The sequence below is a fragment of the Hemitrygon akajei genome, chromosome 4, assembly GCF_048418815.1.
Source record: "Hemitrygon akajei chromosome 4, sHemAka1.3, whole genome shotgun sequence".
Lineage (NCBI taxonomy): Eukaryota > Metazoa > Chordata > Chondrichthyes > Myliobatiformes > Dasyatidae > Hemitrygon > Hemitrygon akajei.
The window spans coordinates 7,313,029-7,333,451 of NC_133127.1; the positions used below are offsets into that span (position 1 = coordinate 7,313,029).

At 49.2% G+C, this 20,423-nt stretch overlaps 1 protein-coding gene across 1 annotated transcript; it reads right to left on the reverse strand.

Moving 5' to 3' along the window:
- Nucleotides 1-6,189: 6,189 nt before the first annotated feature.
- LOC140726100 (serine protease HTRA2, mitochondrial-like) lies at nucleotides 6,190-18,075 on the reverse strand. Its single transcript, XM_073042054.1, has 6 exons — nucleotides 17,862-18,075; nucleotides 15,268-15,300; nucleotides 14,615-14,723; nucleotides 11,068-11,134; nucleotides 8,575-8,670; nucleotides 6,190-7,008 (listed from the first exon to the last, which is right to left on the reverse strand). The coding sequence occupies exons 1-6, from the start codon at nucleotides 17,988-17,990 to the stop codon at nucleotides 6,843-6,845; spliced, it is 600 nt and encodes a 199-aa protein (XP_072898155.1). The 5' UTR covers nucleotides 17,991-18,075; the 3' UTR covers nucleotides 6,190-6,842.
- Nucleotides 18,076-20,423: the final 2,348 nt, after the last annotated feature.

A 20,423-nucleotide genomic window follows, 5' to 3' on the forward strand; every position in this document is an offset into this window, starting at 1 on the left:
CTTCGATCGCTATCTTTACCAGCCCCAGGAGCAAATTTACGAGGAGATCCTCCTTCTTGCCCCTACCACCAGAAGCGAGGAAAAGCCCTTGTAGATATGTGTGTAGGGGCTCCATGTACATGTGGTACACGGTCTCTTCAGCGCACAAATGCGGCAGGTGGCTGGGAGATCCGTGGACGAACTGATGATCGCTCTCACCCCAGGAGCGAGGTCCTGGCGGGGGAAACGGCTGGCTCCGCGGACGGACAAGGTTGAACGAGGCGGCGAAGGGTCACTGTGAGGCTGGAGTCCAAATCCTCTCTCTAAGCCACTCACTGTCCACCCGGCATCCTCACCCCGTCCCCTCCCCTCCCCATCACTCCCTCGCTGCTCAGAAACCCGCTACACCGGCCATTCGGCCCACTATGACTGTGCTGATGTCAAATAAAACTGAAAGCAAACAGGAGAAAATCTGCAGATGCTGGAATTCGAAGCAACGCACACGAAATGCTGGAGGAACTCAGCAGGCCAGGCAGCATCTGTGGAAAAGACGTTTCAGGCTGTGACTGGAAAAATATGAGGAGTTAAAGAGTTAGACGTGGGGGGAGGGGAGGAAGAAACACAAGGGGATAGATGATACTGGGGGGGGGAAGGGGTGAAGTAAAGAGCTGGGAAGTTGATTGGTGAAAGAGATACAGGGCTGGAGAAGGGGAATCTAATAGGAGAGGGCAGAAGGCCATGGAAAAAAGAAGTAGGAGGAGCACCAGAGGGAGGCGATGGGTGGGCCAGGAGATAAGGTGAGAGAGGGAAAGGGAATGGGGAATGGTGAAGGGGGTGGAGGCATTACTGGAAATTCCAGAAATCAATGTTCATGTCATCGGGTTGGAGGCTACCCAAACGGAATATAAGGTGTTGCTCCTCCAACCTGAGTGTGGCCTTGTCACAACAATACAGGAGGCCGTGGTCTGACATGTCGGAATGGGAACGGGAAGTGGAATTAAAATGGGTGGCCGCTGGGAATCCCGCTTTTTCTGACGGAGGGAGTGTAGGTGCTCGGCGAAGCAGTCTTGCCGATGTACAGGAGGCCACACTGGGATCACCAGACACAGTAAATGACCCCAACAGACTCACAGGTGGTGTCACCTCACCTGGAAGGACTGTTTGGGGCCCTGAATGATAATGAGGGAGGAGGTGTAGGGACAGGCATAGCCTTTGTTCCGCTTGCAAGGATAAGTGCCAGGAGGGAGATCAGTGGGGAGGGACGAATGGACAAGGGAGTCACACGGGGAGCAATCCCTGCAGAAAGTGGGAGGGAGGGAAAGATGCGCTTGGTAGTGGTCTCCCGCTGGAGATGGCACAAGTTATGGAGAATAATGTGATGTGGAGGCTGGTTGGATGGTAGGTGAGGACAAGAGGAATCCTATCCCTGGTGGAGTGGCGGGAGGATAGGGTGAGGGCAGATGTGCGTGAAATGGAAGAGGCGTGGTTGAAGGCAGTGTTGATGGAGGAGGAAGGGAAGCCCCTTTCTTTGCAGAAGGAGGACATCTCCTTCATTCTGGAATGAAAAGCCTCAGCCTGAAATGAGAAGTTGTAGAGACGGAGGAATTGGGAGAAGGGGATGGCATTTTTACAAGAAACAAGGTGGGAAGATGTATAGTCCAGGTAGGGTGAGAGTCCTGACAAAGGGTCTCGACCCAAAATGTCAACAGTGCTTCTCCCTATAGATGCTGCCTGGCCTGCTGTGTTCCACCAGCATTTTGTGTGTGTTGCTTGAATTTCCAGCATCTGCAGATTTCCTCGTGTTTGCAGCTGTGAGAGTCAGTGGGTTTATAATAGACATCAGTAGATAAGCTGTCTCCAGAGATAGAGACAGAGAGATTGAGAAAGGGAAGAGAGGTTTCAGAAATGGAGCAGCTGAATTTGAGGGCAGGGTGGAAGTTGGAGGCAAAGTGGATGAAGTCGACGAGTTCAGCACGGGTGCAGGAAGCAGCACCAATGCAGTCATCCATGCAGGATGGTCACCAGTGTAGGCTTGAAACATAGACTGTTCCACGTAGCCGACAAACAGGCAGGCATAGCTGGGACCCATGCAAGTGCCCATGGCTACACTTTTTGTTTGAACGAAATGGGAGGAGCCAAAGGAGAAATTATTGAGAGCGAGGACAAGTTCTGCAAAACGAAGGAGAGTGGTGGAGAGGAACTGGTTGGGTCTGGTGTCCAGAAAGAAAAGAAGAGCTTTGAGGCCTTCCTGGTGGGGGATGCAGGTGTATAGGGACTGGACATCCACAGTGAAGATAAGATGATGGGGGCCAGGGAACTTGAAATCATTGAGAAGATCAAGAGCATGTAAAGTGTCACGAATGTAGGTAGGAAGGAGCTAAACTGGGGGGTGGGGTGGGGGGGATAAAACTGAGTCGAGGTATGCTGATATAAGTTCAGTGGGGCAGGAACAAGCTGCAACAATGGGTCTACCTGGACAGGCAGGTTTGTCTATCCTTACTTGCAGATGACACAAGGATTGGTGGAGTTGCCAATGGTGAAGAAGGTCGTCAAATGACACTAAGTGTATGTGTGTGTCTTCTGCTCTGTAGCCCATCCACTTCAAGGTTCAACGTGTTGAGCGTTCAGAGATGCTCTTCTGCACACCACTGTTGTAATGTTCCTACAACCTATGAGGTCACTTTCAAGGACTCTTCATCTCACGTCTATTTATTGTTGATTTATTATTATTTCTTTTTGTATTTACCCAGTTTGTTGTCTTTTGCATGCTGGTTGAACACCCAAGGCGGTCTTTCATTGATTCTGATTTGGTTATTATTCTATTATGGATTTAATGAGTGTGCCTGGAAGAAAATGTATCTCAGGGTTGTAGATGGTGACATATTGTACTACAGTATTAACTTTACTTTGAACTTTAAATTCTAGAGACTGTTTATAGACCTGGGAGCAGAATTAGGCCATTCAACCAATGGATCATGGCTGTCGTTCAACCCATTGTCTGGCCTTCTCCCCAAACTGCTCACAAATCTCACATGTGCTCTGACCGGTGTTGTATATTATAACCAGCAAGTTATTATCTAAATGGAGAGAAACTGGAAAGTGCTTCTGTGCAAAGGGATCGGGAGGGTCCTGGTGCAGGAAACACAAAAAGTTAGTATGCAAGTGCAGCAGGTGGTCAAGAAGGCCAATGGAATGCTGGCGGCATGGTGCCCTGTTGGTTGGCACTGTTGCCTTGTGGGATTCGGTGAAAACTAGAGTTAAGATTGGATCAGCCATGATCTTGTTGAATGGCGGAGCAGGCTTGAGGGGCCGATTGGCCTACTCCTGCTCCTATCTCTTATGTTCTTATGTATAAAGCCTCAGCATTACACCCCTGCTTTTGGAATCTAATGCTAACATTGCTTTTGCCTTCCTCACCACCAACTCATCCTGCACATTAACATTTAGGAAATCCTGCACAAGAACTCCCAAGTCTCTGTTTTCTGTGTGCATGAAAATCCCAGGAGATCAGCTGTTTCTGAGATACTCAAACCACCCCATCTGGCACCAACAATCATTCCACGGTCAAAGTCTCTTAGATCACATTTCTTCCCCATTTTGATGTTTGGTCTGAACAACAATGGAACCTCTTGACCACGTCTGCATCTCTTTACGTGCTGAGTTACTGCCACACGATTGGCTGATTAGATATTTGCATTAGCGAGCAGCTGTGACCACTAAGTGTAGATAGTTACAGATAAAGGCGGCGAGTTGGCAGATTGATTTTAAACTGGGCAAGTATGAGGCATGGCACTTTGGGAAGTCTAACACAAGGTTCAAATGCACACAGTTAATAGCAGGACCCCTAACAGTGTTGATAATCTTCCGGTCCAGGTGTATCCTTACCCCTGAAAGTGAATCGGCTGCTAAAGAAGGCAGGTGTATGGCATGCTTGCCTTTATCTGTCCGGTCATTGAGTATAGGAGTCAGGAAGTCATGTTGCGGTTGTATGGGATATCAGTTAGGGCAGACCTGGAGTACTGTGTGCTGTTCTGGTAACCCCATTATACGGAGGATTTGAGGAGGTTCACCAGGATAAGAGGTCGTGTGTTATAATGAGAGTTTGGACAAATGTGGGCTGTTTTCGTTGGAGCGATGGCGGCTGAGGGGAGATCTGATAAAGGTTTATAAGATTGTGGGAGGTATAGATAGAGTGACAGACAGTATCTTTTCTCCAGGGTTGAAATGTCTAATATCTTAAACGAGAGAGGGTAATTTCAAAGGTGCAACCAGACTATGTAACAGTTTCTTGCCCCAAGCCATCAGACTCCTCAATACCCAGAGTCTGGACTGACACCAACTTACTGCCCTCTACTGTGCCTATTGTCTTGTTTATTGTTTATTGTAATGCCTGCACTGTTTTGTGCACTTTATGCAGTCTGTAGTCTAGTGTAGTTTTTTCTGTGTTGTTTTACGTAGTTCGATGTAGTTTTTGTATCGTTTCATGTAGCACCATGATCCTGAAAAACGTTGTCTCGTTTCTACTGTGCACTGTACCAGCAGTTATAGTCGAAATGACAATAAAAAGTGACTTGACTTGACCAGGTTTTTGACAGAGTGGTGGGTATCTAGAATGTACACACGCTTAAGAGGCTGTTAGACCTGAGCCTGGAGAGATAGAAAGCATGTACAGGCAGAAAGGGGTATCAGAGACACGGTGGGCCGAAAGGCCTGTTCCTGTCTGCAACGTCCATTCGGCCCGTTGTGTGCATGGGGGTGACACCCGTCTGATCCCACTCCCACGCCGATCCTGCCAAGAGTCCTCAGCCAATCGGAGGGAATCCGCCGGCGGCTGTTCGGCCTCTCGCTTCTGTGCTGGCTCCCTGCTGGTTCGCTGCAACAACCCCTACCGACTTAGGAGCCATTGGATCTAACGGGCCCGCGCCGCGCGCTCAGTTCAGGCGCGGTCCTGTCCGTGCGCGAGCAATGTGTACGCGTGCACGCGTGTCAGCGCGCAGGAATGCGACCGTGTGAATGTGCCTGCGTACACGTCCGCTGCGCCACCTGCCGGCCTTCGTGCCGAACTGCACACAAGGAGCCTGCGGCCGATCAGCCCGCAGAGCGGTGCTGTTCCCCGGCTCCCGGAGCGACCCCACTCCCTGCTTCGTATCCAGGGGTGGACTCACGCTTGCCCCAGCAGTCCTGAGCGGGGAGCCGATATTAGGTTATTTCACCCAGGGTAACACATACAAAATGCTGGAGGAACTCGGCAGCATCTACTGGAGGGGAATAAACAGTTGATGTTTCGAGCCCGAAACTTCGACTGTTTATCCATTTCATTAGGTGCTGTCCAACATTTTTGTGTAGTTTAGAAATAAAGCATGGTAACATTCTCTTCCGGCCCAATTAGATGGGAAATACTACAAAAAGTGGTGGATGTGGCCCAGTCAGTCATGGGTAAATCCCGCCTCACCATTCAGCACAGCTACACCGACCGAGAGTAGGTGCAGGAAAGCAGCGTCCACCACCAAGGACACCCACCATACAGATCATACCCTCTTCTCACTGCTGCCATCAGGCTCTTGAACTAAAGGGGATAACTTCATTTACCCGTTCCCGAACCTATGCGGAATCTACTGCTTTTCATCTGGCATGTGAGGCCCTGCAAGAGAGCCACACATATCTTTTCTCTCCCATCCTCCATTTCCCTCCTGTCTCCCCTATCCCCCTCTCCATTATCCAAGCTCAGTACAGACCCAGCTTTTTGCATTCATCTTGCCCCCACCCCCATCTTCCCCCAGTGGCTCCAAGGACACCCCAACCACCCACACCGCATCCAGGACATGCTCTCGTCTCGCTGCTGCCATCAGGAAGAAGGTACAGGAGCCTCAGGACTCTCACCACCAGGTTCAGGAACAGTTATTATCAGGCTCTTGAACCAGAGGGGATAGCTTCACTCGCTCCATCACTGAACAACCTACAGACTCACTTTCAAGGACTCTTCATCTCATGTTCTCAATATTTGTTGATTATTTACTTGTTATTATTTTGTTTGCCTTTTCCCTTTTTGTATTTCCACAGTTTGTTGTCTTTTGCACACTGGTGGTTTGTCTGTCCTGTTGGAAATGGTCGAACATTGATTCTGTTGATTTTCTTGTGTATGCCCACAAGGAAACGAACCCCAGGGTTGTGTGTGGTGACGTGATCATAAATTCACTTTGAACACACAGGTTACAGTGCTGCTCTTTATTTCTGCCATCAGTAAACATGATCCAAATTCACACAGGCTCTGGCCCCACCAGTGGGCCATATCCCCTCCCCTCGCCAAGCACGATTCTGCAGCCACACCCACCCTCCATGTATTCCCAGAACCCCCAACCTGACCCCTGCCTCATCCCACCCCCCCATGGCGATCACCACCCTGATCCCTACACTGACCCATACCAGTCACTGACTGTACAAAGACCCCCCTCGCTCCCTCCAGCCCAACCTCACACTCTGCTCAGTCCCAACCCTACACACTGTCACCTGACCCTCCCCCACAGACTCTGGGCTGCAGACACCCCCCCGCACTTGCCCCTTCCTCGACTTTCCCTAACCCCTTCTGTGATCTCTCTGACACTGACCTGCCCCCCTTGGTCTGACACACAACCCTGCTTCCCAACCCGTCTGACCAAGCCTTTCCTTGACCCCTGTCTGACCTACAACCTTCCCCTTGACCCCTGTCTGACCTACAACCCTCCCCTTGACCCCTCTGCCTGGGCCCTGATCTCTCACTTGCCCCGAATTGTGACCTTGCTCTGGGTCAGGCTGTTGACACTGAGCACCCCCCTCCCCAGTGTTTGGTGTTCCCAGGTGGGCAGGGAGGGTGCAGAGTGGGACCCTCACTCAGTGGTCTCGGGTACAATGTTGATCATGAGCTCCTCCGAGCCCCTGCGGACCACCACGGTGAGGGAGCTTTCCCGGTGAACTGCCCGGTACACGTCCTCTGACGACTTCACCTGCTGCCCGTTAATCTCCAGGATGATGTCGCCCGGCCTCATTCCCGCTCTGCACCAAGACAGGAAACAGGTCAGCAATGGGGGCAAGGTGGAGAGGGAGGGGAGGCGGGGAGGAAGATGGAGGGGAGGTGAAGCTCAGGGGCCATCAGCAAAGGGTGGAGAGAGAGGGCGAATGTGAGAAGCAGACGTGGAGGAGCTGGACATCATGCAGGGACCCCAACTGCTGGGTTAGAGGCCACGTGTCGTAACAAGAGGCTGGACAAACTTGAGTTGCTTTCTCCAGAACGGTGGAGGCTGAGGGGGGATCTTATAAAGGTTTGTAAGATTATGAGAGACACAGATAGAGTAGGCAGACAGGGTTGAAACATCTAATACCGGAGGGCAAGAAGTGAAGATGTGAGGGGGCAATTTCGACGGAGATGTGAGGGGCAAGTTTTTTTTAGTGGGTGCCTGGAAAGTACTGGTGGTGGAGGCAAATACAATAGAGATGTTTAAGAGGCACTTAGATACCGGCCCAGGGAATGAGGAACGGGACGTGTGTTCTGTGTGGTTCTCCCGAGCATTATGGGTACACTATATTGGCGCCAGGATGAGTGGTGACACTTGCGGCCTGTACGCAGTGCATCCTCAGGTGTGTTGGTGTTAATGCAAATGACGCATTTCACTGTTTTGATGCACACGTGATAGACAAACCTGAATCTGAATGTGCAGAGAATGGAGAGATGCGGACATCGTGTAGATTTGTTTACTTGGACATTTAATTACTTGTTTCATTAACTTCCCATAACTTTGTGGACCGAAAGGTGTGTTCCAGTGGCAGGCTGGAAGACTACATCTTCCTGCTCTTAATCAGCCTGTGAAATCTGCCCTGAGGCCTCTCTGCTTCCTCCTCACACACACTGAAGGATGGAGCCTTGATCTCAGAGTCTGCCTTGTCATGGCTCCTGTACTGCCTGCACAGCACTCTCTCTGTAACACTTCATTCTGCACTCTGCTTTCATTTTTACTACCTCAATGGAATGATTTTCCTGATGTCTGGTGCCCTGGTACATGTGTAGGCAGAAACCACTTCCCAATCACACCCAGTTATCTGTCATTAACCCTGCCCCTGATGTGCCCTGTGAATGTCGGGGACCCAGCACTGATCCCCACCATGTCATCCTGAGGAAAAAACATTTTATCCTTTCACTTGATTAGTCAGGGCATCGGAGGTTACAGGGAGAAGGCAGGAGAATGGGGTTGAAAGGAATAATAAGCCAGCTATGATGGGATGATGGAACTGACTTGATGGGACGAATGGCCTGATTCTGCCCCCATGTCTTTATTTTTTCCCTCAGCCTCTGTCCTGCAGTTTCAATCCAACCCTGTGCACCATCCCATTCACAACTACCTTGAGTCGTGCCTGACAGCTCTCCCATGGAATTCCCTCAAAGGTCTTTGGAAAATATACGGCCTCATCCCCAATTCCCCCCTCAGACCCACACGGAGAGAGTGATGTGGGGAGAGGGAGAGGGCAAAAGGAGGGAAAGGGGAAGGGAAGGGGAAGATGCAGTGGATGATGCCACCCCACACCCACCCACCATTCTGCTCCCTGCCCATTCTTGCCCTCACTCACAGGTTGGCCGGAGAGCCGATGATGACCTTGTGGATCAGGACACCATTGGAAATGTTCGGGAATCGGGGATCCCGCTGCTTCAACTCACCGAGGATCCTGGGAACAGAGAGGTAGAGAGTGAGGCCGAGGGAAATGGGGGCTGTGGGGCAGGAGGGGGATTACAGATGGAGGGTGGAAGTGGAAGTTTGGTGTGGTTTTTAGAGGGGGAGGAGAGGAAAGGGTGTTCGAAGGTCAGAGAGGGAGGAGGTGGGCCAAGGAGAGGAGGGAAGGGGAGGCAGGGGGAAGAGAGAAGGAAGTTGACAGGAAAGGGACATTTGCAGGAAGGACAGCAGAGCAGCAATGGCTGGAGTTTCTGTGAAAATGAGGGAAGTGTGAGACTAATATATTCCAAATAAGAAGAAATTTTCAAATGGAAGGAGGACACTACCGTGGCTGACAAGTGAAGTCAGAGCCAAAGTAAAAGCAAAAGAGAGGGCATATAAGGAAGCCAGAGCTAGTGGGAAGATAGAGGATTGGGAAGCTTTTAAAAACTTGCAGAATGAAATTAAGAAGTTCATCAGGAAGGAAAAGATGAATTATGAAAGGAAGTTGGCAACTAATATCAAAGAAGATACAAGTTATTTAAGTATATAAAGGGGAAAAGATAGTCGAAGATAGATATACCACCAATACAAAATGACACTGGAGATATTGTAATGAAAGATGCAGAGACGGCAGAGGAACTGAATGTGTATTTTGCATCAGTCTTCACAGTGGAAGACATCAGCAGTATACCGGACATTCAAGAGTGTCAGGGAAGTGAAGTTTGTGCAGTGAAAATTATGACTGAGAAGGTGCTCAGGAAGCTTAATGGTCTGAGGGTGGATAAATCTCCTGGACCTGATGGAATGCACCCTGGGGTTCTGACGGAAGTAGCTGGAGAGATTGTGGAGGCATTAATGATTATCTTTCAAGAATTGATAGATTCTGGCATTGTACCGGATGACTGGAAAATTGCAAATGTTACTCTGCTATTTAAGAAGGGTGGGAGGCAGCAGAAAGGAAACTATAGACCTGGTACCCTGACATCATGGTTGGGAAGCTCTTGGTAACGATTGTTAGGGATGAGATTACAGAGTACCTGGAGGCACATGACAAGATAGGCCAAAGCCAGCATGGTTTCCTGAAAGGAAAATCCTGCCTGACAAACCTACTGCAATTCTTTGAGAAAATTACAACCAGGGTAGACAAAGGAGATGCAGTAGATGTGGTGTACTTGGATTTTCAGAAGGCCTTTGACAAGGTGCCACACAGGAGGCTGCTTAGCAAGATAAGAGCCCGTGGAATTAAAGGGAAGTTACCAGCATGGGTGGAGCATTGGCTGGTCGGCAGAAAACAGAGAATGGGAATAAAAGGATCCTATTCTGGCTGGCTACCGGTTACCAGTGGTGTTCTACAGGGTTTGGTGTTGGGACCGCTGTTTTTTACGATGTATGTCAATGATTTGGACTATGGGATTAATGGATTTGTGGATAAATCTGCCGATGATGCAAAGATAGGTGGAGGAGCAGGTAGTGTTGAGGAAACAGAGAGCCTGCAGACAGACTTAGATAGTTTAGGGGAATGGGCAAAGAAGTGGCAAATGAAATACAATGTTGGAAAGTGTCTGGTCATGCACTTTGGTGGAAGAAAAACAGGCAGACTATTATTTAGATGGAGAGAGAATTCAAAATGCAGAGATGCAAAGGGACTTGGAAGTTCTTGTGCAGGATGTCCTAAAGGTTAACCTTCAGATTGAGTTGGTTGTTAAGAAGGCAAATGCAATGTTGACATTCATTTCTAGAGGTATAGAATATAAGAGCAGGGATGTGATGTTGAGGCTCTATAAGGCACTCGTGAGACCACACTTGGAGTATTGTGTGCAGTTTTGGGCTCCTTATTTTAGAAAGGATATACTGACATTGGAGAGGGTGTTCACAAGAATGATTCCAGGAATGAAAGGGTTACCGTATGAGGAACATCTGGCAGCTCTTGGGCTGTATTCCCCGGAGTTCAGGAGAATGAGGGGGTTTCTCATGGAAACATTCCAAATGTTAAAAGACCTGAACAGAGTAGATATGGTAAACTTATTTTCCATGGTAGGGGATTCTAGGACAAGAGGGTATGACTTCAGGATGTCCATTTAGAACAGAGATGCGTAGAAATTATTTTAGTCAGAGGGTGGTAAATCTGTGGAATTTGTTGCCACACTTGGCCATCTGTGTGAAGGCCAAGTCACTGGGTGTATTTAAAGCAGAGATAGATAGGTTCTTGATTAGCCAGGCCATCAAAGGTTATGGGGTGAAGGCACGGGAGTGGGGATGACTGGATGATTGAATGGCAGAACAGACTCGATGGGCCAAATGGCCTACTTCTGCTCCTGTATCTTATGGTCTTAAGAGAGGGAGGGGGTGTGGGGCAAATAAGGTGGTGCAGCACTGGGTACTACCCTACCTCCCCCCCCACCACACTCACTGGGGGGTGAGGGTCAGCATCATGACCCCGATATAACGGCGCTTCGTGTCTGACTGGAACCACGACTCTGAAAAACACAGAAACACGGACTTAGAAGCTGGAGTCTGCGGCAGAGTTCCGAGTACACCAAAACCCGGCCTGGAACATCCCCCACATACAGACTGGATCAGTGTCACTCCCAGTTCCACACCAACCCCCACCCCCTCCCCTTAGAAGCTGGAGTCTGCGGCAGAGTTCCAAGTACACCAAAACCCGGCCTGGAACATCCCCCACATACAGACTGGATCAGTGTCACTCCCAGTTCCACACCAACCCCCACCCCCTCCCCTTGGTGGACAAGTAGCCCAAGGGAGTGACGGAGAGAAAACAAAGACATTACCCTTCACAGAGACAGGCTGAACAAAACGTGCAGAGGAGATTTACCCGGAAGCTGCATGGTTTAGAGAGCATGTCTTAATGGGGCAGGTAGAGCGAGCTGGGGCTTTTCTCTCCGGAGTGAAGGAGGATGAGAGGCAACAAGATGATAAGAAGCAAAGACTGAGTGGGCAGCCAGAGACGTTTTCCAGGGCGAAATGGCTATTACAAGGGAGTATAATTTTAACATATAGGGGGGGATGTCAGACGCATGTGTTTTTTTAAACACAGAGAGCGGTGGGTGTGTGGAACTCGCTGTCAGGGGTGCTGGTAGAGACAGATACATTAGGGACATTTAAGAGACTCTTAGAAAGCACAGAGATGATAGAAAAATAGAGGGTTATGCAGAAGGGAAGGGTTAGGTTGATCTTGGAGTAGATTAAAAGGTCGGCAAAACATTGTGGGCCAAAGGGACTGTGCTGTCTGTTCTATGAGATGTGAGAGAAATTGTGAGAGTTTTCCTCCCGGAGTGCTGGGTGCCTGGAATGAGCTGCCAAGAGGCCGGAATGATAGTGGTGTTCAAGAGACACTTGAATGAGAAATACAGACCCCATACAAGCAAGATGGGGGTAGTGTGAATGAGCAACTTGCTGGCAGGGACATACAGGGCTGAATGAACATAAGAACGTAAGAGATAGGAGCAGGAGTAGGCCAATCGGCCCCTCAAGCCTGCTCCGCCATTCAACAAGATCATGGCTGATCCAATCTTAACTCTAGTTTTCACCGAATCCCACAAGGCAACAGTGCCAACCAACAGGGCACCATACCGCCCATTTTATTTTATTATTCATCCCGCAGAAACCCATGTGATCACCCGGGGAAAAAAAACCGAGTTGCCAATTGAGGAGAAAAAATCTGGAAAATCCCTCTCCGACCCATCCAGGCTATCAAAAACTGGTCCAGGAGATCACATGGCTGATCTAAACCTAGCCTCATGTCCACTTACCTGCTCGCTCACCGTATCCCCTAATGCCATTATGCCAGGATTAATGGCCTATTCCTGTGCAGTGGGGCTGGAGAGAGCAGAGAACCAGTCCCCAGGACAGACGCAGTCGGGGGTCTCAACGGTGGCCTCAGCCAGTAACTATAACTCAGTCCACCGGCAGCTGGGCTGGCTGGTTTTGGGATCCTGACGTGCACTGCTCAACCCTTTTGTACGGTAACCGCACTTCACTGGGAGGGGAGGGCTGTGAATCTGAGGCAGGACACTGGATCTATAAGACCATAAGACATCTGGCCCATCGAGTCTGCTCTGCCATTCAATCATGGCTGATCCTTTTTTTCTATCTTCCCCTCAACCCCAGTTCCCGGCCTTCTCCCCGTAACATTTGATGCCATAGCTGTCTTAAGTACACCCAACGACCTGGCCTCCACAGCTGCATGTGGCAACAAATTCCACAAATTCACCACCCTTTGGTTAATGAAATTTCTCTACGTCTGTTTTGAAAAGGCGCCCCTCTATCCTGAGGCTGTGCCCTCCCGTCCTAGACTCTCCCTCCATAGGAAACATCCTTTCCACATCTACTGTATCTAGGCCTTTCAACATTCAAAAGGTTTCAATAAGATCCCCCCTCATCCTTCTGCCCCCCTCATCCTTCTGAATTCCAGTGAGTACAGACCCAGAGCCATCAAACATTCCTCGTATGATAACCCTTTCATTCCTGGAATCATCCTTGTGAACCTCCTCTGGACCCTCTCCAATGTCAGCACATCTTTTCTAAGATGAGGGGCCCAAAACTGTTCACACTACTCAAGGTGAGGCCTCACCAGTGCCTTATAAAGCCACAGCATCACATCCCTGCTCTTGTATTCTAGACCTCTTGAAATGAATTCTGCTAACATGGCATTTGCCTTCCTCACCACCGCCCCAACCTGCAAGTTAACCTTCAGGGTGTTCTGCACAAGGACTCCCAAGTCCCTCTGCATCTCAGATTCCTGGATTTTCTCCCCATTTAGAAAACAGTCCACACATTTATTTCTACTACCAAAGTGCATGACCATGCATTTTCCAACATTGTATTTCATTTGTCACTTTCTTGCCCATTCTCCTAATCTGTCTAAGTCCTTCTGCATCCTACCTGTTTCCTCAACACTACCTGCCCCTCCACCACTCTTCGTATCATCTGTAAACTGGCTACACAGCCATCTATTCCATCATCTAAATCATTGATATACAGCATAAAAAGAAGTGGTCACAACATCGACCCCTGCAGAACACCACTAGTCACTGGCAGCCAACCAGAAAAGGATCCTTTTATTCCCACTCACTGCCTTCTACCAATCAGCGAATGCTCTAACCAGGCCAGTAACTTTCCTGTAATACCATGGGATCTTAACTTGATAAGCAGCCTCATATGTGGCACCTTGTCAAAGGCCTTTTGAAAGTCCAAATATACAACATCCACTGCATCCCCTTTATCTTTATCTATCCTACTTGTAATCTCAAGGAATCTTTGTCCTATCTTGTCCTGTGTCACCAAGTACTCCATAACCTCATCTTTAACAATTGACTCCAACATCTTCCCAACCACTGAGGTCAGGCTAACTGGTCTATAATTTCCTTTCTGCTGCCTTTCTCCTTTCTTAAAGAGTGGAGTAACATTTACAATTTTCCAGTCCTCTGGCACCATTCCAGAGTCCAATGATTTTTGAAAGATCATTTCTGATGCCACTACAATATCTAACGCTACCTCGTTCAGAACCCTAGGGTGCAGTTCATCTGGTCCGGGTGATTTATGGACCTTTAGGTCTTTCAGCTTTTTGAGCCCCTTCTCCCTTGTAACAGTAACTGCCCCCACTACAACCATCCTTCAGCCACAATTCCGTGATGGCCACAACATCATACCTGGCAATCTGTAAAAGTGCAACAAGATCATCCACCTTATTTCTTATACTACGCGCATTGAGATACAACACCTTGAGTACCGTATTTGCTGTCCCTTCTGATTCTGCATCCCTAATGATCTAGGGGTGGACGGTATCCACCCAGTGGGCTGGGCACAGGATCCAGAGCCCAGTGGGTGGAGGGACACTTTATTCAATCAGCAGGTTGTGGGGCACTGGATCCAGAGTCCAGCGGGAGGAAGTGCTGACACTGGATCCAGGGGCGGAGGGGTTGGCTGCGAGGACTCACTTTTCTTCTGCTGCGTCTCCACTAGGAACTGTCGGACACGATCTGAAGGAATAGCGAACGAGATTCCTGACGTCACCTTCATGGTGTTGATTCCGATCACTTCCCCGTCCTGTTGAGAGAGGAGAAGTGAGGGGGGGGACAGAGAGGCAGCGGAGAGGGAAGGGTGTGGGAGTGACGGGAAGAAAGGGGTTTGGGAGGAGGGAAATGGTGGGGGAGGGAGGGGAAAGGGAGAGAGTGTGACAGGGAGTACGGGAGAGGAAAGGGTGAAGGAAGGAAGCCAGAGGAGGGGAGATTTTGTAGGGGAGGGAGAAGGAAGGGGAGGGGGAAGGAGTAGGAGTGAGGGGGTTGAGGGAAGGGGTAGGAAGGAAACAGTAGGGGCCGTGAGGGACGAGACTGGCTGGGACACGCCCTGTTCCAGGAAGGACACGTGGCTCCCACTGACCACAGTGGTGACAGAGATAGTGCCCAGGCTGCACAGAGAAAGCCCCTAGCCACTCTCAGAACTGCAGCACTGCCAAAGACCTCAGCAAAGGTCTCCCCACCGTTAGGATCCAGGACACTGAACCAGGAGACACCACCAGGTACCTCGACCCCTACTGGGTCCACCCAGGGGCAGAGAAAGGGGCAAAATCAGACAGGTAAACACGGCTTACCAAGTTAACCAGCGGTCCGCCAGAGTTTCCGAACTGCCAAGGGGGGAAGAGAGAGAGAAAACAGGGTGAGATCATAAGGCATAGGCAGAATTAGGCCATTTGGCCCATCAAGGTGGGTTTATTATCCCTTTCAACCCCATCCTCCTACCTTCTGCCCATAACCTTTGATGCCCTGACTAATCAAGAACCTATCAAATTCTGCCTTAAATATACCCAATAATTTGGCCTCCACAGCCGTCTGTGGCAAGGAATTGCACAGATACGCCACCCTCTGGCTTAAGAAATTCCTCCTCAACTCTGTTCTAAATGGACGTGTTTCTATTCTGAGGCTGTGCCCTCTGGTCCTGGACTCTCCCAATATAGCAACCATCCGCTCTATCTAGGCCTTTCAATATTCAATAGGTTTCAGTGAGATTCCCCCCTCACCTTTCTCAACCACAGTAAGTACAGAGCCAGAGCCACATTAACCCTTTTATTCCCAGAATCATTTTCATGAACCTCCTCTGGACCCTCTCCAATGCCTGCCCATCTTTTGCTAAATGCGCCCAAAACTGCTCACAATACTCACTTCCACAGAAACAGGATAAGTTCCCATGGTATTACAGGAAAAATACTAGCATGGACAGCAGTTTGACTGGCTGTCAGGAAGCAGAGTGGGAATAAAGAGAGCCTTTCCTGCTTGGCTGTCAATGTCTAGTTTTGATTTGCAGGGGTTGGTGTGGGACCACATCTTTGCACGTAGTGTGTCATTGATTTGGATGACGGAATTGATGGTTTTGTGGCCAAGTTTGTGAACATTACCACGTTTGGTGGAGGGGCAGGAAGTGTTGAGGAAGTAGTGAGTCTGCAGAGGGACTTAAATGTATTGCAAGAATGGGCGAAGAAGTGGCAGGTGGAATATAGTGTCGGGACATGCACTTTGGTAAAAGGGATAAAGGCATAGACTATTTTGTAAACAGGGAGAAAATTTTTAAAAATCAGTGGTGCGAAGGGACTTGGGAGTCCTTGTGCAGAATTCCCTAAAGGTTAACTTGCCGGTTGAGTCGGTGGTGAGGAAGGCAAATGCAATGTTGGTAATCATCTCAGGAGAATTAGAATATAAAAGCAAAGATGTAATGCTGAGACTTTATAAGGCACAAGCCAGACTGCACGGAGTTCTGGGCCCCTGATCTAAAAGATGTGCTGCCACTGGAGATGGTCCAGAGGAGGTTCATGAGAACGATTCAGAGACTGAATCAGTTAGCACATGAGGAGAATTTAATGGCTCTGGGTTTGTACTCATTGAAGTTTAGAAGAATGAGGGGAGGATCTCATTGAAGCCTATCGAGAGGCCTGGACAGAGTGGATGCGGGGAGGATAGTTCCTATAGGGGGGAGTCTAGGACCTGAGGACACAGCATCCAGGTTGGGGACTGGAGGTTGGAGACTTGATGTCTTCAAGTCCAGGGCACTGGAGGTGGCCTGTCCTGAGGGTGGAGGCCCGCCTGTGTGTTAGTATGTGCATAGGTGGGGAAGGGGTTGTTATGCTGTTGTTGTTTTGTTCTGTGATGCTCTGCCAAGCATTGTGGGCATGCCGTGTTGCCATGGGAACGAGTGGGCTACGCCTAGCACCTCCTTAGTTTTGCTGGTTTAAAGCAAACACATTTCACCGCATGTTTCGATGTACACGTGATGAATGATCGGAATAAATCCAAATGTGAAATGGATTCTTGGCCTCACATGCACTTTATTTATCTAACTATTTATTAATTGAGGTACAGAGCAGAATAGGCCCTTACGGCCCTTTGAGCCACACTGCCTAGCAACACCTGATTTAACTCTGGCCTAATTTACAATAACCAATTAACCTAACAACCAGTACATCTTTGTGGGAGGAAACCGGGATGTCCAGAGGAAACCCATGCGGTGAAAGGAAAAATGTACAAACTCCTTTCAGAGAGCGGTGGGAGTTTTTATCTTGTACCTTAATGTCCTCCTGCACTGCACTTCCTCTGTAACTGCTACACTCTACAACGGGCAGCCAAAACTGCCCAACACATCACTGGCACCAGCCTACCCACCATCAAGCACATACACACACACACATATATATATATATATATATATATATATATACATATTAGAAAGGTGCCAGGAACATCATGAAGGATCCCACCCACCCTGCTCATGGACTGTTGCTCCCATTCCCATCAGGGAGGAGGCTATGTAGCATCCACACCAGGGCCACCAGTCTCTAAAACAGTTACTTCCCCCCAAGCAGTGAGGCTAATCAACAGCTCCGCCCACTAACCCACCCCTCCACACCCCCAACCACCACTGTTACTTTATCATTTCCCGAAAGACACTCCTGTGCCTAGCATCACTTTCTGAACAAACAATCAATCTATGTATGTAAGCTACCTTACGTATTTATATTTATTGTGTTGTTTGGTGCTCTGGAGTAACAATCTCATTCTCCTTTACACTTTTATACTGGAAATGAAACAACCTGGAATCTTATTCTGCATTCTGTGATTGTTCTACCTCGACGCACTGTGGAATTATCTGATCTTTATGAACAGTATAAACCAATTCCAATTCCAATTCCGTACTCACGTCAATGGAGGCATCCGTCTGGATATATTCCATGTCCGAATGTCCCATTCCCAGTTCCCGGCTCCCCCTTTGTACAGAGCTGACGATTCCAGAGGTGATGGTGTTCTGCAGAGCGAAGGGACTGCCCATGGCAACCACGAACTCTCCGTGTCGGACCTCCGAGGACGTTCCCAGTGCCAGCGTGGGCAGTGGCTCCTGATGAAAGAGGGGTATGCCCGAGGGTCACGTGGCAGCCAGAAATCCACACACACCTGCCTAATACGTGAACACCAACCCACCCCAGAATAAAACATGTACAAGTGAAATGGAGTTTAATTCACAGACACTGAAATGGAAGAGATTGTGTAGATGCTGGAAATCTGGAGCAACACACACAAAATGCTGGAGGAACTCAGCAGCGGGGCAGGCAGTAAATGGAAATGAATAAACAGTCAACGTTTTGGGCCAAGACCCTGCTTCACGATCAGAAAGGAAGGGGGAAGACACCAGAATAAAAGAGTGGGGGAAGGGGAAGGAGGGTTGCTAAAAGGTGATAGATGAAGTGGGAAAGATAACAGGCTTGAGAAGAAGGAATCTGACAGGACAGGAGAGTGGACCATAGGAGAAAGGGACACCTGGGGAATTGAGGGGGAAGGATTTCTTTTTACCAGAAGGAGAAATCAATATTGATGCCATTAGGTTGGAGGCTACCCAGACGAAATATAAGGTGTTGTTCTCCACCCTGAGGGCAGCCTCATCCTTGCACAAGTATGGACTGACACGACGGAACGGAAATGGAAATTAAAACGTTTGGCCACTAGGAAGTTCCACTTTTGACGGGTGGGGCAGAGATACTCCACAAAGCAGTCCACCAATTTACGATGGGACTCACCAGTGTCCCATTGGGGCTGCATCGGGAGCACCGGACGCAATAGGCGACCCCAGCAGATTCACAGGTGAAGTGTTGCCTCACCTGGAAGGACTGTTGGGGCCCTCAGTGAGGTAAGGGAAGAGGTGAGTAGGTATGAGTAGCCCTTGGGGCATTTGCAGGAATAAGTGCCAAGAAGGAGGTTACTGAGGAGTGATGAATGGACAAGAGATTCGCGGTGGGAGCAACCGCTGCGAACGTGGAGGCGGGGGAGATAGGTAAAGGTATGTTTAGTAGTAGGATCCCTTTGGTGATGGCGGAGGTTGCACGTGTTGGATATGGAGGCTCATGCAGTGGTAGGTAAGGACAAGAGGAACACTGTCACATTAAGGTGGTGGGAAGATGGGGTGAGCGCGGATATACAAGAAATGGAGGAGATGCATCGATGGTGGAGGAGGAGAAACCCTGTTCTTTGAAGGAGGAGGTTTTGATGTTTTGGAGTGGGAAGTGATAGGTGTTAGGTGAGGGTGAAGATGGGTTGGTAGGGGTGGGAGGAGTGAAGTGAGAAGCTGAGAGGTGATAGGTGGAAAAGGTAAGGACTGGAAAAGAAGGAAACTGATAGGAGAAGAGAGTGGACCATGTGTGAAAGGGAAGGAGGTGAAGGGTAGGTGAGGAGAAGAGAAGGGAGGGGAGACAGAATGAGGAATATTAAAAGAGAGAAGGGGGAGAGAAATCGATGTCCATATCATCAGGTTGGAGGGTTCTGAAGAATGGCCTCATCGTGGCAGTCGAGGAGGCCAGGGACCGACATGTGAGAATGGCGATGGAAAGTTGCATCGAAATGGGTGACTGCCGGGTCGTCCTGCCTTTTGCGTAAGATGGAGTGAAGCTGCTCGACAAATCGGTTCTCCAATATACGTCAGGTCTCACCGATGTGGAGGAGGCAAGATCGGGAACACCTGATAGAGTTAATGACCCCGACAGAATCGCAAGTGAAATGTTGCTTCATCTAGGAGTGTTAGAGTCTCTGAATGGAGACGAGGGAGAAGAGCAGGGACAGAGTGATAGACAGGTCTCTGGAGAGTGTTATAGAACACAGAGACCTAGGGGTTCTGGTACACAGCCTTTTGGAAGTGGTGAAGAGGTGTTTGGCATCTGCCTTTCATCAGATGGGCACTGACTACAGGAGTTGGGCCATTATGTACAAGACATTGGAGATGCCACATCTGGAGCACTGTGTGTATTTCTGGTCTTTCTGCTATAGGAGGGAGGGGGCAGAATAAATTCACGAGGATTTTACAGGACTAGAGGGTTTGAGTTATAAGGAGAGACTGGACAGGCTGGGTCTGTTATCCTGGAGCAAAGGAGGCTGACTGATAAAGGGTTAATGATTTACATATTTTTTAGGGATATGGTGCGGGACAGTCCCCTCTGGTCCAACGAGCAGCAACACCCACAACCTGCCGGTTTAACCCAAGACCAATCACAGGACATTGACGATGACCAATCTACTAACCGGTAGGTGTTCGGAATGTGGGTGAGAACAGCACTCGGAGGAAACCCCACTCATGGGACATACAAACTCCTAACAGACAGCAGTGCAACTGAATTCTGAAATGACCGAGCAGTACAACGTCACTCTAACCACTACGCTACTGTGACACACAGACATAATCATGAGGGACACATACAAGCTGAGTATGCAAAGACTTTTT

Excerpts from the sequence above, each read along its gene's own strand:
- LOC140726100 (XM_073042054.1), bottom strand. The coding sequence starts at position 17,990 with ATGGGCAGTCCCTTCGCTCTGCAGAACACCATCACCTCTGGAATCGTC. Across the intron at positions 14,724-15,267 it reads GCGGACCGCTGGTTAACTTG|GACGGGGAAGTGATCGGAAT; the intron begins GTAAGCCGTGTT and ends CTCTCTCAACAG. Across the intron at positions 8,671-11,067 it reads ATGCTGACCCTCACCCCCCA|GATCCTCGGTGAGTTGAAGC; the intron begins GTGAGTGTGGTG and ends CTCTGTTCCCAG.